Source organism: Papio anubis, chromosome 5, assembly GCF_008728515.1.
Source record: "Papio anubis isolate 15944 chromosome 5, Panubis1.0, whole genome shotgun sequence".
Taxonomy (NCBI): domain Eukaryota; kingdom Metazoa; phylum Chordata; class Mammalia; order Primates; family Cercopithecidae; genus Papio; species Papio anubis.
In genome coordinates, this window is record NC_044980.1 from 50594620 (window position 1) to 50613871 (window position 19252).

The 19252-nt window shown below is 41.0% G+C and overlaps 1 protein-coding gene across 4 annotated transcripts in view; it reads right to left on the bottom strand.

Moving 5' to 3' along the window:
- Positions 1–9067: 9067 nt before the first annotated feature.
- IL6ST (interleukin 6 signal transducer) overlaps positions 9068–19252 on the bottom strand; it is a 57221-nt gene continuing 47036 nt past the window's right edge. For 3 of the 4 annotated variants that reach the window (XM_003899686.3, XM_021939372.2, XM_031666171.1), the window contains 2 exons: positions 15024–15105; positions 9068–14200 (listed from right to left, as the gene is read on the bottom strand). In XM_003899686.3, the coding sequence (XP_003899735.1) occupies positions 13463–14200; positions 15024–15105 (820 nt within the window). In that variant the 3' untranslated portion in view covers positions 9068–13462. The remainder of the gene's footprint in view (positions 14201–15023; positions 15106–19252) is intronic. The other variant, XM_031666170.1, reaches the window with a different exon arrangement.

Consider the following 19252-nt stretch of genomic DNA (forward strand, 5'->3'; position numbering starts at 1 on the left):
GCCAAACCATATCACTGGCCTGGGAGCCTGCCTCTCTGTTGCCCCCTGGATAGAATATCTCTGGCTGAGTGTTGCAATGCAAATGCCCTGCTAGCATCTAATTGGAGACCATTGCGGAGGCCACTCAGGGAACTGCTACTTACTTGGAAGCAGGGTGGTCCCAGGTGGAGGGCATGGGGTTGGGGTCAACTTGGCCTGTGGGTGGAGAGGCAGGAAGGCACCTGCAGGCTGACAGGACCCAGCCGTGATTTCCCCTCGTCCATATTTCTTGTTAGAGCTGGTCCCAGACTGGGTGGTGTGACGCATTGACAGGTAATCCTGATGGGCCCTGCTGGAGTTTGCTAAAATGAGGTCTGGTGAGTGAATCTGACGCTTTGGGTGGTTCTGTGTCCAACCATCACCTGGACCCTCCTGTGAACACCTTCCCACTGTCACCGAAGGTATCGGGCCACGCCCAAAGTGTCCCAATTCTGAATGCTGTATTTGTACAGGGATGAGGTTAGGAATGGAATCTCAGGTTAAGTCCCCCAAAAGCAAATTCTGAGACAAACATCCAGGTGTAACTAATTCATCCAGGGCATATTCCCAAGAGAAACTGGTGAGCGAGTGAGGGAGGCTTGAGAGGAGGGGAAGACGCCAGGGCAGGGTTGGGTTTCAGGCAGAGCCCTGCAGGGCAGCGCCAGTCTCATTCCCAGATGATGCTGGAGGTAAGTGACTCAGTCCTCGGCGTGTGTCCTCCCCAGGCAAGAGGCCTGGGCTGTCACACTCCTAAGCTCCTCAGTCATTAGTAACAGCCATCCCCACAGGGTATGAAACCTCCAGGCACCTTCGGCTGTGTGCTTGGAGGCCCGGAGTCAGGCTCAGGTAGCCTGAGGGAAGCTGTGGAAAGATAGCTGCAGGTGCCCGCAGTGGGAAGCAAAGCCCAGGGAAGCTGGTGGAGATGGGGGCGGATCCTGTTGCCAGATTTGGCAACACAAAATGCAGAGCACGTATTTACATAACACGCACCAGGTACTAGCCTATGTGTTTTTCAAAGACTGTCTTGTTTAATCCCAGCCTGGCCAGCTCTGGAGTGGGTGCTCCCCTATTTTTTTTTTTTTTTTTTTTTTTTGAGACAGAGTTTTGCTCTTGTTGCCCAGGCTGGAGTGCAATGGTGCAATCTCGGCTCACCGCAACGTCTACCTCCCGGGTTCAAGTGATTCTCCTGCTTCAGCCTCCCGAGTAGCTGGGATTACAGGCATGCACCACCACGCCCGGCTGATTTTGGATTTGTAGCAGGGACAGTGTTTCTCCATGTTGGTCAGGCTGGTCTCGAACTCCCGACTTCAGGTGATCCACCACCTCGGCCTCCCAAAGTGCTGGGAGTACAGGCGTGAGCCACTGAGCCCAGTCCAGTGCTCCCCTATTTTGAAGGTAGAATGTAGTCGTTTGAAGCAGGAGCACTGGGGTCAGACCAAATTTTAAGTCCCAGCTTTGCTCCCTGCTCCTCTGTTGCCTTCCACGAGTTCCTCAACCTCTCTAAACCTCAGTTGCTTTATCTGTAAAATGGGTGAAATAGTATCACCACAACAATTGGGGCAGTGAAATGAAGCCATGATTCTACCACTTCTTTCTACCACTGTCTGCTGCACATGGTGCTTGGCACATAGTGAGCGCGGGGAGAATTACAGCGGCGCTTGTCGTCATCACCACAGATGAGGTAACTGAGGTGAGAAAAGCTCATGTTGTTTCTAAAGGGCGGCTTTGCATTGGTTTTCATTTCCGTGTGGGGCCAGGGAAGGGGCTGACTCTGGGGAGGTATGAACCCAGCTGTGAGTGTCTAGGGCAAGAGTCCCCTATTTTCCAGCCCTCTCTCAGGGTCACCTTCCTGATACTCTCCACAAACAAGAAGGGGTCTGCCCAGGCTGGAGGACCCCAGAACCTCACGGCAGGCCTGGGGGAGGCTAGGCGGTGGTGCTGGAATAAAGGAGGAGGCATGGAGGAGAAGCTGGGCAGGGGATTGTCTAGAATTGTCCAAAAAGAGGAAATGAGCTATTTCTCAGCTATTTGCCTTTAATGCTCATCTGGAGATGCCATTGTTAGGGTCCCAGGCCAGTCCCACAATCTAGAAACCCTCCCTCCCCACCTCTGGTAGACACAGCCAGAGTCGTGGCGTGGACACCGCATGAGCCTCTGCAAGCAACGCACAGGCCTCCTCAGGAGGGGAGGCGCCACCTGGTTTCTGGAGCCTCAGGCCTCCCTCACCCTCTGCAGGATGCTTCTCCTTGGACATGGTGTCCCCAGGCTTGGGAGCAGCTACCTTTCCTTCGCGTCCCTGGCTCGTTGCCCCTCTCTTTCCCTGGAGCCTTCAGCTAACCAGTCGCCTCATCTGGCAGCGCTGCTCCTGAGCTGGCTTAGATTTCCTATTTTCCTCCTGGCCTCAGCCCCCTTCAGACTTCACCCCGATGAGAAAAGTGCTCCTGAGTAGTGTCCTGTCCCAGGCTTACCCTCTCTAGTCCATTCCTCAAGTAGGTGCCACAATAATCTCAAAGACAAGAAATGTGAGAACTGGAATAGTCCCCATCTCATGGGATGAATGACAGAAAGCCCAGCTCCCCAGCTGATGACATCGTCACCAAGCAGGGCCTGGACTGGGGCGAGTCTAGGGCTCACAACAGAAGGAGGTGCTCGCTCTCGGGGTCGGCCAAGGGCACTGAGTGCCTCCCATGACTGTGTGCCCTGGGTACCTCTCTTGTCTCACCCACTGTGTTTCTTACTCTTCTCTCTGCTACGGGAGGCCCTTTGACATCACCAGATTGTGACCTTTCGTTTATCATGGAATCAGGAGAAAATCTGACACCTGCAGAATTATCTGCACAAAGAAAGCCTCCTGGTTTGGAAATGGGGCTGGCTTACATTCACACATGACTCTATTGGAGAAGACAGAAACCTGTTTGATGTTGCCTTGTGGTTGGGTTGTGGTTGGACGGGCACAGTGGCTCACAACTGTAATCCCAGCACTTTGGGAGGCCAAGGCAGGAGCATCGCTTGAGGCCAGGATGTTGAGGCTAGCCTGGGCAACATAGTGAGACCCTGTCTCTACAAAGCTTTTTTTAAAAATGAGCCAGGTCTGGTGGCCCACGTCTGCAGTGCCAGTTGCCCGTGGGGCTGAGGCAGGAGGATTGCTTCAGCCCACGAATTCGAGGTTGCAGTTACGTAAGAGTGTATCACTGCACTCCAGCCTGGGCCACAGCGTGAGTCTGTGTCTCAAAGAAAAGGTGGTGATTAGACGTCTCTTTTGAACCTGCCTCAATTAAGGTCAGAGGTCTATGATTAGGTGCCAGCTTGGGCATTCATTTCTGTCCTGGGAGCAGGACTGTAAGATGACCTCCCCACGAGCACTTGAGCATGGGTTGTAGATAAACTCATCTGTGTCCCTGCTGGGGCTGATGGAGATACGAGGACTGAGGGATCCTCCTTACTTGAAGTCACATCTTTGGCAAAGGGCTGGAAGAGGGCAGGGAATATCTGGATGTTGCTCAGAGGTCAACCAAAATTCTTGTGGCCAGTCCTGAAATATAAGTCTCATTGTAACAATAGGAATTATAGTTTAGTCTGACCCAGAGAACTGAGGCAACATTAATTGAAAATAGTTTGTGCACACTGCTGGCTCTCCTCGTCACCAGCTCATGCCTGCATGACAAAATTCTACAGAAGAGGGCATCCCGGATGAGCACAGCTTTTTGCCTGAACATAAAATGTTTTCTGAAAAATCTTTCCCCCAAAAAGAGGGAGTCCTTTAGCAAAGTACTTACAAAGTTTCTCATATCACAGTTTCTCTCTTCGTGTTTATTTATTTATTATTTTTCTGAGACAGATTCTCGCTCTGTCACCCAGGTTGGAGTGCAGTGGCATGATCTCGGCTCACTGCAACCTCCACCTCCTGGGTTTAAGTGATTCTCCTGCCTCAGGCTCCCAAGTAGCTGGGATTATAGGCACACACCACCAAGCCCTCAAGCAGTCCCCTAATTCAATCAGCCGGGCTAATTCTTTTACTTTTAGTAGAGATGGGGTTTCACCATGTTGGCCAGGCTGGTCTCAAATTCCTGACCTCAAGTCATCCACCTGCCGCGGCCTCCGAAAATCCTGGGATTACAGGCGTGAGCCTCTGTACCTGGCCTCTCTTCATTATTTAAACACAAAAGTTCTATTTGTGAAAGACCCATTCACCAAAATGACGTCATCCAATGTTAATTTTTAATTTTGAGAGGCTCATGGAGATCACCAGAAGGAACTGGCATAAAAGGAGACAAAGTCATAGAACAGGGATTTAGTCATTATTCCTGGGATATGATCTCAATATTAACTAGGTTAGATTTCAGTGTAAAGTTTTTTAAAGACCATTGTAAAAAGCAAAATGGTAAGAGGTTACATTATTGGGATGGGGGGAAGTCTCTTAAGATAAAAGTGGATACTTAAGGCTTGAATACTGTTTTCCATGACAGCATCATCTGCTGTCTCTCACACAACTAGATAGAAATGTTAGGAACGAGCTCCCAAAACCTGTGCCAATGATTCACAAAGGGGATCTGGTAATGATGAGGAAGGACCTCAGTGTCCAACTGCAGGTGAAGAGTTGCATGGAACTATCATGAGGTACGAGTGAAAAAAATCAATTCTGTATTTCTGCATTGTTCCACATCATCTTACTTAAAATACGGATCATAGGCAGACATCTATTTAATCAACATCTGTAAGGCTTACACAGTTAAGTTGTCCAAAAACTTTTCTTAGGATCTTCTCATTGAGGAATTGGGGGATTGTTCTATATTTGGGGCTGCCTGGTGTTTGGCCAGGGGTTAGTCGTAGTCTGCTTTGTGTGGCCCGAGCCTGCTTGCACTTTCTGATGTGTTCTTAAGGCGGAGCCTGATCCTGGTTCACTCCGTCTTCCTCGCTAGACAGTAACTTCCCAAAGGGCAGTGCTGTCCTTTTATAACCCACAAACCCAGCCTTTTCTCCTGTGCTGTTGGAAAGTTTACTGGCCCCTCTTCTCTGGACCTCATTTTCCTTGTCCAGGATGAGGAGTTTGGACAAAATGATTAGTAAGGATCCATCCAACTTTAATTTTCTCTAAATTTTTGCTTTTGGATTGAGTATGTATTTTGCTTCAAATGAAAGCTCTTGCCGAGGCATGGTGGCTCACAGCTATAATCACGGCACTTTGGAAGGTCAAGGATGGAAGATGGCTTAAAGCCAGGCATTTGAGACCAGCCTGGGCAACACAGTGAGCCTGTGTCTACAAAAAAAAAAAAAAAGAAAGAAAGAAAAATTAGCCAGGCATGGCAGTGCAGCTTGTAGTCTGAGCTACTTGCAGGCTGAGGTAGGAGGACTGCTTGAGCCTGGGCAGCAGAGCAAGACTCTCTCTCCGTGGGGGTGGGGGAAGCTCTTGCCTGTAGCCAGGGTGGGATGGGAATCAGGAAATGATCCCGGGTTGGAGGTGCAGAGGAGGCAGATTCCTGACTGCCCATGGCACTGTGCAACTCTGGATTAGATGAAACCTGAGACATATTTTAAACATTTTTTTAAATTAAAAATAACCTGTTTATTCACCCACTTACCTCTTCATATAAGCAAGCTCTGCCAAACACCAAGCACTATGCTGGGCCAGGAGAGGACTGAGCCGGGGCCTCTCTCCAGAGGCCCAGCAGTAGGTGTCAGGGTATAGAAGGCCCTTAACTCAGGGGGAAGGAGAGAGGAGAATGGAAGATTTCCCTGAAGAGGGTATCTATTTAAGTTGATTTTTGGTGAACCGGTAAGAATTTCCCAGCTTAACAGGAACTGGGGACTGGAGAACATTCTATGAGAGGAAATCATGTGCATGGGCTAGGTTAGAAGAAACTCAGTATGTTCCGGAAACTATAAAGTGTGGAGCTAGGGGGTTGGAAAGGTCTAGCGAGGCCCCAAAAGGACAGAAAGCAAGCATGGGGAATGAGGTTAGCACAGCGGGGCAGCAGCAGGCAGCCCCTCTGGGAGTGGCAGGAGATGGAGTGGAGTGGCTGGCGGCATTGTGAAGGTGAGGCAGGCTGGGACAGGTGCCTGCGCTAGGCAGCAGGCCCGGGGGAGTCTGCCGCCAGAACCACCTGGGACTGGACCGTGGACTGAGCACCCAGGAAAGGCCCCTGCCAGAGATCCTCCTGTCACTAGTTGCCATGGGCTAGATTCCACCATTAGAGGAGTCTTTCTTTGGCCAGAAGAATGAGACTCTAGGGGTTATGTGAGGGTGCATTCTCAGCAAAGTGGGACACATTAACGTCTTTGGCAGGTGTTGCTCTATAGGGTCAGAGCAAATGTATGTGCTAGTAGGGGTGGGGAGCCGGCCGAGGAGTAAACCTTGAGGGCATAAGGAGAAACACTGCTCTGGGCTGTTAGGACACCTCAAGGTAGGCAGTGGCAGGGGGCTGCTTGAGGGCATGAGGTGCCTCATATTCACAAACAAGGGTGGTGGGGAGGGAGACGACGAGGGGAAGAGAACCTCAGAGGAGTTTGAAGGGCCTGGGAAGCAGATGTGCATTCTCCACAAGTTAGCCAGGGCACGACATCATCAAGGATTTTGCTTAAGTGGTTGGGTACAATTGGCGTACACATCAAAGAATGCGGACTTTGGATCAGGTTGGAGTTGGAACTCCACTGTTTGTCAACCACATGACCCTGGGCAAGTTATTCAACCTCTTGGAGCCTGCGTTTGTAAATGGTGCAGGTATTTACCTCATAAGTTTCTAGGATTTCATAACCCACAGTAAACACTTCATAGATGGCATGTATTTGCTCACCTTTGGACACCCTGCTCCGGCATGTGGCCCCCAGCAGGTGATCAGAAAGGTCTTCTGGTTCATTTGAAGAGGAGCGGTCCTGCACCCCCAGCAACAATGTCTAGTCTTGATTCTGACCGTGGCAGTTAGAGTTTCTTGGGGGTCCTTTCTAGGCACTAATGCTGGCTGGGTAGCCCTGGTGTTCGTATGTCTAGATTGAACAACTGGCAAAATCCACACTGACCTGAAGAGTGGCTGACTTTTCATTCTCGGAATGCTTGTGCAGAATTATGGTTTCTACTGTCAGAATCTCAGTGCCTTTTTATTTAAATATTCCCCTTCACACCATGCATTTAAAAGCATTATCCCTCTCATAGAAGCTTATAGAGCCTATTTGCTAGAATTTTCTATGAATTCATTTAAAAGCTATCATTAGTCAACAGGCCGCTTCTGGCTACAGGCAAGACTGCAAGGAAAACCCTTCCCTACAGGGACAGGACCCAGATGTATACTTAATAGTTGTGTCTTGGACCTGTTACTAAGTGAAGAGTGTTCTAGGAAAGTAGGCCTGGACTGAGGTATTAGATTTCTAGTCAACAGGCCAGTCTCATTCAGTTCAAACCAGCACTCTGGGGGAGAAACCACTTGTGGCCACTGAATTACTCTGGCTAGCCTGTCTTAGGACCATCCACAGCCAGGGCTAATGAGACAGCTGAAGAGAGAGAAATACTTTACCTGAGGGTTTTTTGTTTTTTTTTTTTTGGGCTTTTATTTTTGTGTCTGGATTACCACCATATATCTCACCATGTTATCCCAGAAATACTCCAATTTCATACAGCATGCACAGATGTTTAAGTAAGAAGCCATTTGAGGGGATAACTCTCACTAAAAAAACTCAAAAATAAGAAATGACAATTCTAGATAAACTTTTTTGACATGTAAAATGACATAACCATAGTCACAGGGAATAGAAGAATCAGGTTTGAATGTCCACAGGTTTCTAAAACTAAGCTCTGGCTTCATATCTGTCGAAAATCTTTAGTGGTTGGGGAAAATAGCTGTATTTAAAAATAAATATTGAATTTTGAGTTGAAAGGTAGATTTTCCTCCCTCGATGGAGACAGAACTTTTAAGCTATGGAGAACCCAAGCAGCCTTTCCATGATCTAAGTTGTCCAAGAGCCAACCCCAATCAGCAGCAACAAGACTCGAGCTGTTCACCCTGATTCCGAGTTGGCTGAGCTTCATGCTGCTTTCACACATTCTTCTTTTTCTACCTCAGTTCCTCTTTGCTCGTATTCTCTTCACTCCATTAACTTGCCCAAGCACTGGACTTAAGTATGGAAGAGCCTATACATAGTTGTAATATGTTTCATATTTTGAAAGTGTAGAAGTTTGTATTAATTTAAAAAGAAAAAGCTTAAATGGAAAGTTAAGCAATCCTGAACAAGGAAACTGTTTCACTGCCTTTGGGCTAGGGAAAGAGGATGCTCTCAAGGAATTACATATCTTTTCCAAAGCAGGATGGACTGTATCCATCACACAAATTAGGATAAGATGAGCCACTCACACCTTAAAGAAATCAGGCTTGAGCCTACACAAGCCATAACCAAATAGAAGATTTTAAACAAAGGAGCACATAGCTCAAAGCTGACATGTTATTTCTATAAACTGGTATATATGTGAAGGACTTACTGTTGGCTGGCTTGTGGGTTTTTTGACTCACTGCATTTTTTTAGATAAAATCACAATGTGAAGGCACATTAATAGTTGAGATTTTCTTTTCCTTCCAGGTGGACTTGCTGACTGATTCGTTTCATATAATACTTAGTAACCTCAAGAAGTAGCAGGAGGATGCCATGTATCAATCTCCTTCAAGTCTCACTGCAGCAAGGATGGAGACTACAGCAGTGCGGGGTGGGCACAGACGGCCACAAGATGGCGCAGCACCTCCATACTTGGGCTCTTGACAACCAAGTAGATTTTTTTTTTTTTTGAAGTCCACTAGGAGGTAGGATGCTGCGATTTCAGACCTCAGCTATTAAACAGTAAATCTGGAAAACTAGTGGATAAATCTGCCATCTCCATTCTATCTTATTAAAGCCAAGATAGTGTACTGGTTTTCTTTTAAATCACATTCCATTATGTCAAACATTTAAAATGTCACAAAACCCACATGAAGCACCTCATATACGCTAAGATGCTTATTTACCTAACACCACTAATGATAAATGCTGTTACAAATATGCGTAGTCAGATGATAGTAACCACATACAGAAAAAAATTTGAACAAGAATTTATTTCTTAAACTTTACTTAAGGGATTAGAGCTGATATATAATAGAACATTTAATATAACATTTGGAGTTATGTCAACATAAAAATAGCTGTGGTTACAATTAGCACATGCAATTCACTGCAAAGGTAAAAATACATGCTATACTCTAAACAAGCCTTCCAAATGCAGTTAAGAGTAGATAGAATAAAACAGCAAGTGAACATGAAAGGATTGCACTTAGAAGAAAGTGGGACACAGCTAGGATATAAAAGAGACATACCTAATGCTAATCACTGCATTGTCCTACTAGCAAATTGCACATTTATTTTTAGAGTATATTCAATACACATATACATTGAGACTAGAGAATTTTCAAATACCTACCTTTGAAATATCCCTTTGTTTCTAACACATCACATTATGGTATTAATGTAACAGCACTTAAAACCTGTAGTTATCATTCAAAGCTTGTGTTTAAGAGATAAAAGAGTATCATTCAGACAAAGCTTGTGTTCAAGAGATAAAAAAACATCTATCACTATTGGCCTTAAATGCATCTTATCACGATCCATCAACTTTAATGAAATGGGTAATGAAGTTAAACTAACCAGTTTGTACAAACTATTGACTGAGAAAAAGCCCTTAAAAATTTAGGAACAAATGAACAACAGAAGAGCTCACCCTGAGCTGCCACCTTTTAATTTTTAATATAATGTATATGAGAATATCATGCTAATGCACATACTAGTATCATGTATGATGGAGAAATAGGTTAATGCAAAAGATAATATGCTTGGCTTTGTAAAGTTTTGTTTTGACTTACATCTATCTGAATTCTGTTTGAGTCTGAAAAGGAACTGCTGCCAAGGACCAGTCCAAAGATTAGGCTGTAAGCCTGCTAGTTCATACCTTCTTTGAAATCGATGACAATGCCCAATTTTAGGCTAACCCTAAAACACGTGCCATTTTATGATTCCATATTCTTTTATTTTACAGAAAAGTACAAACTTTTTAGAAAGTAATCTTACCAGAGCAATATAATCTAACAATCCCTATAATAGAAAGCTATCCCAGTAAATTTTTTTGAACAATTGAACTTTTGTCTTATGTAGCTTATAACTTTGATATTTTATTCATCTCAAAATAAAACTTTATTGAAATAAAAGTGTATGGTTTAGGAATATGCTCTTAATAATAACTGAGCAAAGTTAGGATGATGTGGACTATAACAGAATGAAGGAAGATCTCTCTACTTGATGTACTTGCTCAATGTTAGTAAACAGAAACATTTTAGGGAATTCTGTATGATTATTCTACTTCTACATTTACATGTCATGGTTTTAACTGGTTAAATGGGTAGAAAAAAGACATCTTTAATAATTGATTTCTATTTCTCAAACTAGATACTCTAAATATGAGCTTCGATAAATGTTTTGTAACATTTTTAAGTTGTAACATTTGTAATTATACTCCACTAACTTCACAGTAAGAGCTAGGGACACTGGATGACTTCATGTGGTAAAATCCCTTATCAAGGAACAAGGCTGAAATTAAATGAACAATTAGGTAGAGAAGAGAGATGAACACAGAATATGTGAATGAAATTTGCTTTTTTTCCTTGCTGCTGTTCCCGAGTGCTGACTGATCCATCATAAAAAAGGATAGGATTAAAATTTTAGGTCTTAATGGTACAAAGTGTGAAGTTTTATAGTTTTCTAATAATTATTCAGTATTATCCCTTTCAGAGGTGAGGGTAGGATACTACAGACATCAGTAACTGACAAGTTATAATATCAACACATGTAACATTTGGGTCCTTTTTCTATAACCCTGAAGGGAGCAACTGCAGTTGCAGAAGCAGTGAGTGAACTAGTTTTGTCCAGACAAGGTTCTCTGATGTGCTAGTGTTACTTTAAACCACTTTTAGACTCTAAAGATTTAAAGTGATAAAGTCACTAACTTTATTAGATTAGTTTTTACATAAATAACCAGATTTGTTTCTTTGCCTACCTAAAGTACAATTTACATGCATCAACACACAGATTACTCTAAGACATGCTCGGGAAAGTAATTTTGAATGTAAAACAAGTTTTATAATTTATTTTCTCCTTAGGGCAGAAGATGTACATTATATATTAGTGCTCAAATGAATGTTCATTTCCGGAATGCATTTTTGGACAGTAATCATATACCCATTTAATATGTATAAAGTGTTCTTGGGGATGGGGGTATTCACTCACTGTACCATGTTTTATACAGGCTTTAACATGTACATTTGTTTGTATCATGGCCTTCAATGATCCTCCATTCTCATTCCCATAGATCAAGAGTTCACATTGTATAACTGACTCTGAAATGTACAAACCTCACACTAAAACATTCTTCATGACACTATTTGTTATAAGTTGCAGCTAAACATTACAGTCATGTGACTTATTTTGAGAAAATGGAAAATGTAATAGGTATAAATTTCCTGACACATATAGCAAGACAAATCCAGCCCAGCCTTTGATGACCAACTTAAACGCTGGCAATATCATTATCTTGTTGTGTAAATTTGGGTCTATCCCTACCTTTACTTCTCTGTGCCTGATTTTCCTCATCTACTTTGAATTAGTGACTCTATTAATCTAATTTTGTCTCAAGTGGGAAACTGAATATATCAGAAAAAAGCATTTTTTTTCATAAAGACGATCATATAATATGTGAAAGAACTTTGAAAGGATCAGGTGTTATATAAATGCAAGAATATAAAAGATAAACAGAAGGCCTAATGTGAATAATATTCTGAGAGTAAAAAGTGTAATTATATTTCAATTGTAAATGTATACGAAGTTTTCTTAGCTTTCTATTCTCCAATAACCTCTAGAAACTATTCTAAGCATGCCTGGTTTCTGTAACTTAAATATGGCATTAAAAATCTGTTTCCTTTGAATTCACTTGATAGCAGTAGTCAATCACTAATAATGCTTGCTAATTTCCTCTTACTTTCTTAAGAAAGCCCCTATATTTAGCCTCTGTCTCCATAATGCCAAGTGGTGGTTAGGGGACAGCATAAGTACACTAGTGGCTTTAGCATTAAACTTGAGGCCTGGGTCACTTCTCCCTTGAAGAAAAAGGGTTTTAAAAATTCCTAAATCACAATGTAGAACTAAGTTCCACCCTACCTCAGAACTGCAGATATTAAAATACCATCTCTTTACTGTCTCTACAATAAGGATATTTGCTAAGATCAAGATGTACATTTTTTGGGGTTCTGTTTTGTTTTGGTAAATATTGCCCAAGTCATCTTAGTTTGCTTCAAACATTCACTAAAAATAAAAAGTTTTAAATCTTTACCTACTTAAAAATTTTAAAAAGTACTCTAAACAAATTTAAGCTGAAGATATATATTATATAAAGTGCTTCATCTACCCAATTCTCTGAAGTCTTAAGGTCAATGATATGTGTGTATATATGTGTGTGTGTATATATATAAACATCAGCAATTTAAGCCTTTAAAAATGCCATTTTTTTAGATGCTTTATGGTTTTTTTTTTCCCCTTTACTACCACTTTCTTTTTCCCCCTTTATTACTACAATTTAAGCCTTTAAAAATGGCAACTTTTTAGATGCTTGAGATAGTTTGGGGGATCCCTAGCTCTTATCATGGCACTCTGTTGAGTTTGTGAAATAGTTCTTCAAAGAGGTTGTCAATAATATGCAAATTTTTGAAAACTAGTGAGATTACTAATTATTGATGAATAAAAAATGAGTACTTTTAACCTGCCAAGTTAAAGCTCTAGAATTCCTTTTCTCCAGTAATAACTGGCAGCATCACTACCAATGGAAGGGACCTAAGGAATATTGTGTACATTGATATACACGAGGCTGCTCATTTTTTTTTGGCAGATTACAAAAGCTGGGCTCATATAGTTATGGCCTATGGATCTCTTTTTAAGTTATTTTAGCTGAAGTAGATGGTCTACACCTTGCTCCTCTAATCTTTTATATTAACTGTCCCTAAGCCACTTTGATGACTAATCAAAATCAGTATAGCTGTGCTCACTAAGCATATCACTGCTTATTATTTAAATACCTTGTTTTTTATGTAGCAAAACAAAAAGTTTTCTAAATTTCAGATAAGCTTTCTATTTTTCTTCAGTGCAAACATCCTGAAACAGCACAAAATCATTCAGCTAGTCTGAGGATGAAGTCAGTTTATGTAGTGCTTAAAGTAGAATCCCAGATATTCTGGAATGGAAATAGCTCATGTGAAACTTCAGTTCATTTTTGTCCTTAAGGGCAAATGATCATCTTCAGAGAGTGAAGACTTTTTGAAATCTGAATTCACAGATAAAATAATTTTAGCTTTACTTTATAGGTACTGCTGAAGTTGCAGCAGGAACTACTAGTCCTTCACTGAGGCATGTAGCCACCTTGCCGTACAGTCTGTGGTAAGTAACTTTTAGGCATTCCTTCATCAATTGCAGCCTCCATCCCAATTGTTTCAAATCTTTCTACTTGTCCCTCAGTACCTGGACCAAAAGGATCTGCTGCAGAAACTTCCTGAAACATTTTCATTTCCCCAGATCCACAGGATTGTGAAATATGATCTGAAATCTGTTGTTTAAGTCTAACAAAATCTTCCTCATTGACTGATGAAACTTGCTTTGACCTTTCAAAATGTGAAATATCGGGACTGGATTCATGCTGACTGCAGTTCTGTTTGAAGTACTGTTGCCTGGGCAAAATGTCATCACTGCCATCTACATGATCTACTAATTGTAGATCTTCTGGCCGCTCCTCTGAATCTAACAAGGGCTGGGTAGACTCGGATCTTGAGAAGACTTGCACGGATGGAACTTGGTGTCTGTAGCCACTGTGCACCACAGTAGAATACTGGACAGTGCTCGAAGTGTTTTGTGAAGATTCATTTTCATCACTGCTAGAAATGCTTGGCCTAGAAGATGACATGCATGAAGAACCCCCAATACCACTGCTGTGTCCTTCAGTATTAATTTTTTCCTTTTTGAACAGGTCCAATGATTTCAGATCTTCTGGAAAAGGTTTTTTGTCATTTGCTTCTATTTCCACAACACTTACATCAGTGAAATTGCCATCTGAATACATTTGATCTTTTGAACTAAAGTTGTGCTAAGGAAGAGAGAAAATTGTATATGGCAAGTATTAGTTAAAGCCACAGAGTTAATGCATCTCTGAAACTTCCCAGTAACTCTCAGTGGTACAGAAATAACCTGCATTATGTCACTAAGTCACTGTCAACTACCCAAAATGCAGATACTGTAAAATGAGTCTAAGTAGTCTAAATCAATATTGTTGGTGCTACATTTTGATAAGCTAATGGTCTATAAATAGTATTTAATATTTCATGCCTAGACTAGGCAGCCTAGGATTAACCAGACAGAAAACTAGAAAACATTAAGGAAAATCAAATCTGAATGATGGAGATTTTGTAGAATATAAAAATACATAATACATTTTACTCTGTTAATATAAATTTTAAGGACTACTGGAGGATAATAAATACAAACGAGTTCCCCTTTGGGGCATATTTAAAATTCAGAGTTTAGAGTAGGTTCCCAGATATCATTTCATCAGTGCTAAAATGACAGACTGTTGAACTTGGTCTTAATACTCAATCCAAAATGCTTGCCTTGAGGTAGTTACCATCACATAGCAGTTTCAGCACCTCAAGTTTTCAGTTTGCAAGTTCAACCAAACATCTGTAATGTTTACTAAACAATTTAAAATATCAGAACAAATACGCTATGATGGTGATACACCCCTAAAATGTGTCATACATATTAAATTTTGATTAAAATTTTCATTTATGTACCATTTTATTTTCATTTACTTTTTGACTCAGCTTGAATATCTTTTGGTACATCTGTAGATACTCAATATACCTACTAACATGTCGGTATATTATAAGCAACTCAGAAGCATTTTCTCTTACCCTTGGAGGAGTGTGAGGTGACCATTGGGCAATATGACTCTTTGAAGGATCTGGAACATTAGGCCAGATGTGTTTTTTAATTCTGAAGAGAAAAGAAAAATGGCCTATGTAAAACCACACATAATAAACGATGAACAGTCCCTATTTCTAAACATGTTCATCAAAAACTTACAAACCAAACCAATCACCTAAATGAACAAAAAATACCTACTCTACCCCAAACAAAAATTATTTTTCTTATAAGGATTGTAATGTATTCATAATGAATTAACAAGGCTAAATCTAATCAGTGTTCAATTTTTTTTTTAACTCTCAAAATTCTGCAATTAAAACAACTTAAAATCTTTATCCAGGCCACATGTTGTGGTATTCCAATTAAAAGAATCCAGATAACAAATTAATGTTCCCACTGATACCAAATTATTTTTAATAAGAAAAGGCTAACAATATTTAAAATTCATTTAGGATATCCATATAATCAAAAACCTACTGAAATATGTCTTCCTTACAGTTAATACAGTTCCTAGCTCAAAGACGTTCATAAGTGCACAGGAAATGGGTCATCTTGAGAATAAGTTCAAATATAAAAATCAAATTTTAAAAAGTGACTACTGAGAATGGTACTTCAAAGAGTGAGAGCCTACCAGACTGACTCTCCTGTAGGAAATACCTATAACATTTGGAAGTAATATAAAAAGCAGTAAAGCTGACAACCTAGACAAACCCATGAATGAATCCTCGAAAGACACAAATTACTAAAACAGACTGAAGAAAAAGAAAGCTATGATATATTTATAAAGAAATTGAATTTTAATTAGAAACCTTCCCACAAAATTCTGGGCAAAAGGAAACAATATTAACACTATACAAACTCTTCCAGAAAATAGAGAAGGTAACATGTTTCCATTCATTTTATGAGGCTAGTATTATCCTGATTTTAAAACCAGACAGACAAGGCACAAAGACAGACTAACTTCACTCAAGAACACAGACACGAAGAGTATTAAACTGAATACAGCAAAATCCAAGGAATGCAAGGATGATATATGAAAATCAATAAAATTCACCATATTCATGGAAGGAAGGAGAAAAACCATATCACCTCAACAGATTCAGAAAAAGCACTTGACCAAATTGTGACACCCATTTATGATAAAAATTGCTAGCAAAGCAAAACAGAAATAAGAACTTACCCCTGGAAGTAGTAGTAAAGGGGAAAAAAACCCCACAAAGCAGCCGGGCATGGTGGCTCAGACCTGTAATTCCAGCACTTTGGGAGGCTGAGGCGGGTGGATTACCTGAGGTCAGGAGTTTGAGATCAGCCTGGCCAACATGGTGACACCCCGTCTCTACTAAAATAAAAACACAAAAAAAATTAGCCGGGCATGGTGGTGCATGCCATGTAATCCCAGCTACTCAGAGGCTGAGGCAGGAGAATCGCTTGAACCCAGAAGGTGGAGGTTGCAGTGAGCCAAGACTGTACCACTGCACCCCAGCCTGGGCAACAAGAGTAGCAGTCAGTCTCAAAAAAAAAAAAAAAAAACAAAAAAACCCACAAAGCAAAAACTTCAACCTACAGCTAACATCACATGTGATGGTGAAAGACTAAATACTTTCACCTCTAAAATTAGGAACAATGCAATGCTCTTATATGGTCTAGATATATGTACTAGAGGTCTTAGCCAGTAAGAACTAAAAGCATAAAGATTAGAACAACTATAATTACTCCCAAGAAGCATGAATGTGTATGTAGAAAATCCTAAAGAATCCAAAAAGCTACTAGTAAATGAATTTATCAAAGTCTCAGTATATATGATGAATATATTTTAAAAAATCAATTGCATTTCTACATACTAAGAATTAGAAAATATTTTTAAATATTCCACTTATAATAACAAAAAATACTTTTGTCATGAATTCAAAAAAAGTTATGTAAGGCCTGTCTACTGAAAACTACAAAACACTGCAAAAGTAAATTAAACAAAACCCAAATACATAAAGAAAGAAACCAGGTTCACAGACTGAAAGACAATAGTGTTAAGATTGCAGTTCTCTCCTATAGATTCAATAAAATCTGATCTATAGATTCAACAAAATCCCAATCAAAACTATAGTTTTAAAAAAAATTGACAAGCTGAATTAAAATGTATATGAAAAAGCAAAGAAATCTAGCCAAAATAACTTCTTTTAAAAAAGAACATACTGGAAGAATTCTACCTATTTTCAAAATTTACTATAGAGCTATACTAATCAAGACAATGTGGTACTGGCAGTACTGGCATAAGAACGGACATATGTACATTTATGAAACAGAATTGAGAGTATGGAAATAGATACAGACTTATAAGGACAATTGCTTTTGGCAAAGGTACCAAAGCAATTCAATGGGGAAAAGACAGTCTTTTCAAAATAAATGACAATGGAATTAGACATCTGTAGGAACAAAATGAACCTTGACGCTGACCTTCCACCATGCACAAAAATAACCTGAAATGGATCATAGACTAAGAGCTGAAACTATTGCACTTGTGGAAGAAAACATGAGAAAATATTTTGATACTGGGTTTGGCAGAGACTTCTCAAACAGGACACAAAACTCAGGAACCACAGAAAAAAATGGATAAAATGAACTTCATCAAAATAAAAAATTTATGCTTTTTTTTTTTTTTCCAGATGGAGTCTCACTCTGTCACTAAGGTTGGAGTGCAGTGACGTGATCCTGGCTCACTGCAACCTATGCCTCCTGGGTTTAAGCAATTCTCCTGCCTCAGCCTCCCAAGTAGCTGGGACTACTGGCACGTGCCACCATGCCCGGCTAAGTTTTTGTATTTTTAGCAGAGATGGGGTTTCACTGAGTTGGCCAGGATGGCCTTGATCTGACCTTGAGCCGCCAGCCTCGGCCCCCAACGTGCTGGGATTACAGGTGTAAAACTTCTGCTTTTCTAAAGCCACAGTTAAGACAAAAGGGCGGCCGGGTGCGGTGGCTCATGCCTGTAATTCCAGCACTTTGGGAGGCCAAGGCGGGCGGATCACAGGGTCAGGAGATCGAGACCATCCTGGCTAATATGGTGAAACCCCGTCTCTACCAAAAGTACAAAAAATTAGCCAGGCGTGGTGGCAGGCGCCTGCAGTCCCAGCTACCAGGGAGGCTGAGGCAGGATAATGGCATGAACTTGGGAGGCGGAGCTTGCAGTGAGCCGAGATCACGCCACTGCACTCCAGCCTGGGCAACACAGCAAGACTCTGTCTCAAAAAAAAAAAAAAAAAAAAAAAGACAAAAGAGCAAAGCATAGACTGGACAAAAGTCTGCAAAACGTATTTAACAATGTTGTAATCAGAACATATAAAGCACTTTTATAGCTCAATTGTAAACAAAATAACCAAATTTGAAAATGAGTAAAATATTTCAATAGACACATCACAAAAGAAATTATGTAAGTAACACATGAAAAGATCCATTACTAGTCATCAGAAAAATTAAAATTAAAATGATATAGTATTACACACTCACTAGAATGAAAGAAGTCTGACAGCACTAAGTGTTGGTAATAATATGGAATACTGTTGGCGGCAATCCAAGATGGTGTAGCCACTGTGAAAAAGTTGGGCAGTTTCTTATAAAGTTGAATATATACTTACCATATGACCCAGCACTCTCACTCCTAGTTATTTGTTCAAGATAAAGGAAAACATGCTCACAGTTTTGTATGTGAATATTCATAGCAACATTATTCATAATAGCTGAAAATTAGAAACAACCTAAACTTCCATAACAGATGAGTCTAAAAGTTTTGATGTATCCATACTACAGAATACTAGTCAGCAATAAAAAGGAAAAAGGTAGGCCAGGTGCGGTGACTCATGCCTGTAATCCCAGCACTTTGGGAAGCCGAGGTGGGTGAATCACTTGAGGTCAGGAGTTCGAGACCAGCCTGGCCAACATGGTGAAACCCCATCTCAACTGTAAACACAAAAATTAGCTGGGCATGGTGGCAAGTGCCTATAATCCCAGTTACTCAAGAGGCTGAGGCAGGAGAATCATTTGAACTTAGGAGGTGGAGGCTGCAGTGAGCCAAGATCATGCCATTGTACTCCAGCATGGGCAACAGAGTGAGACTCCACCTCAAAAAAAAAAAAGAGAGAGAGAAGTATATGCAACAACATGGATGAATCTCAAAAATATTACGTGAAAGACATACACAAAAGACTACATGCTATTTATTTGTATT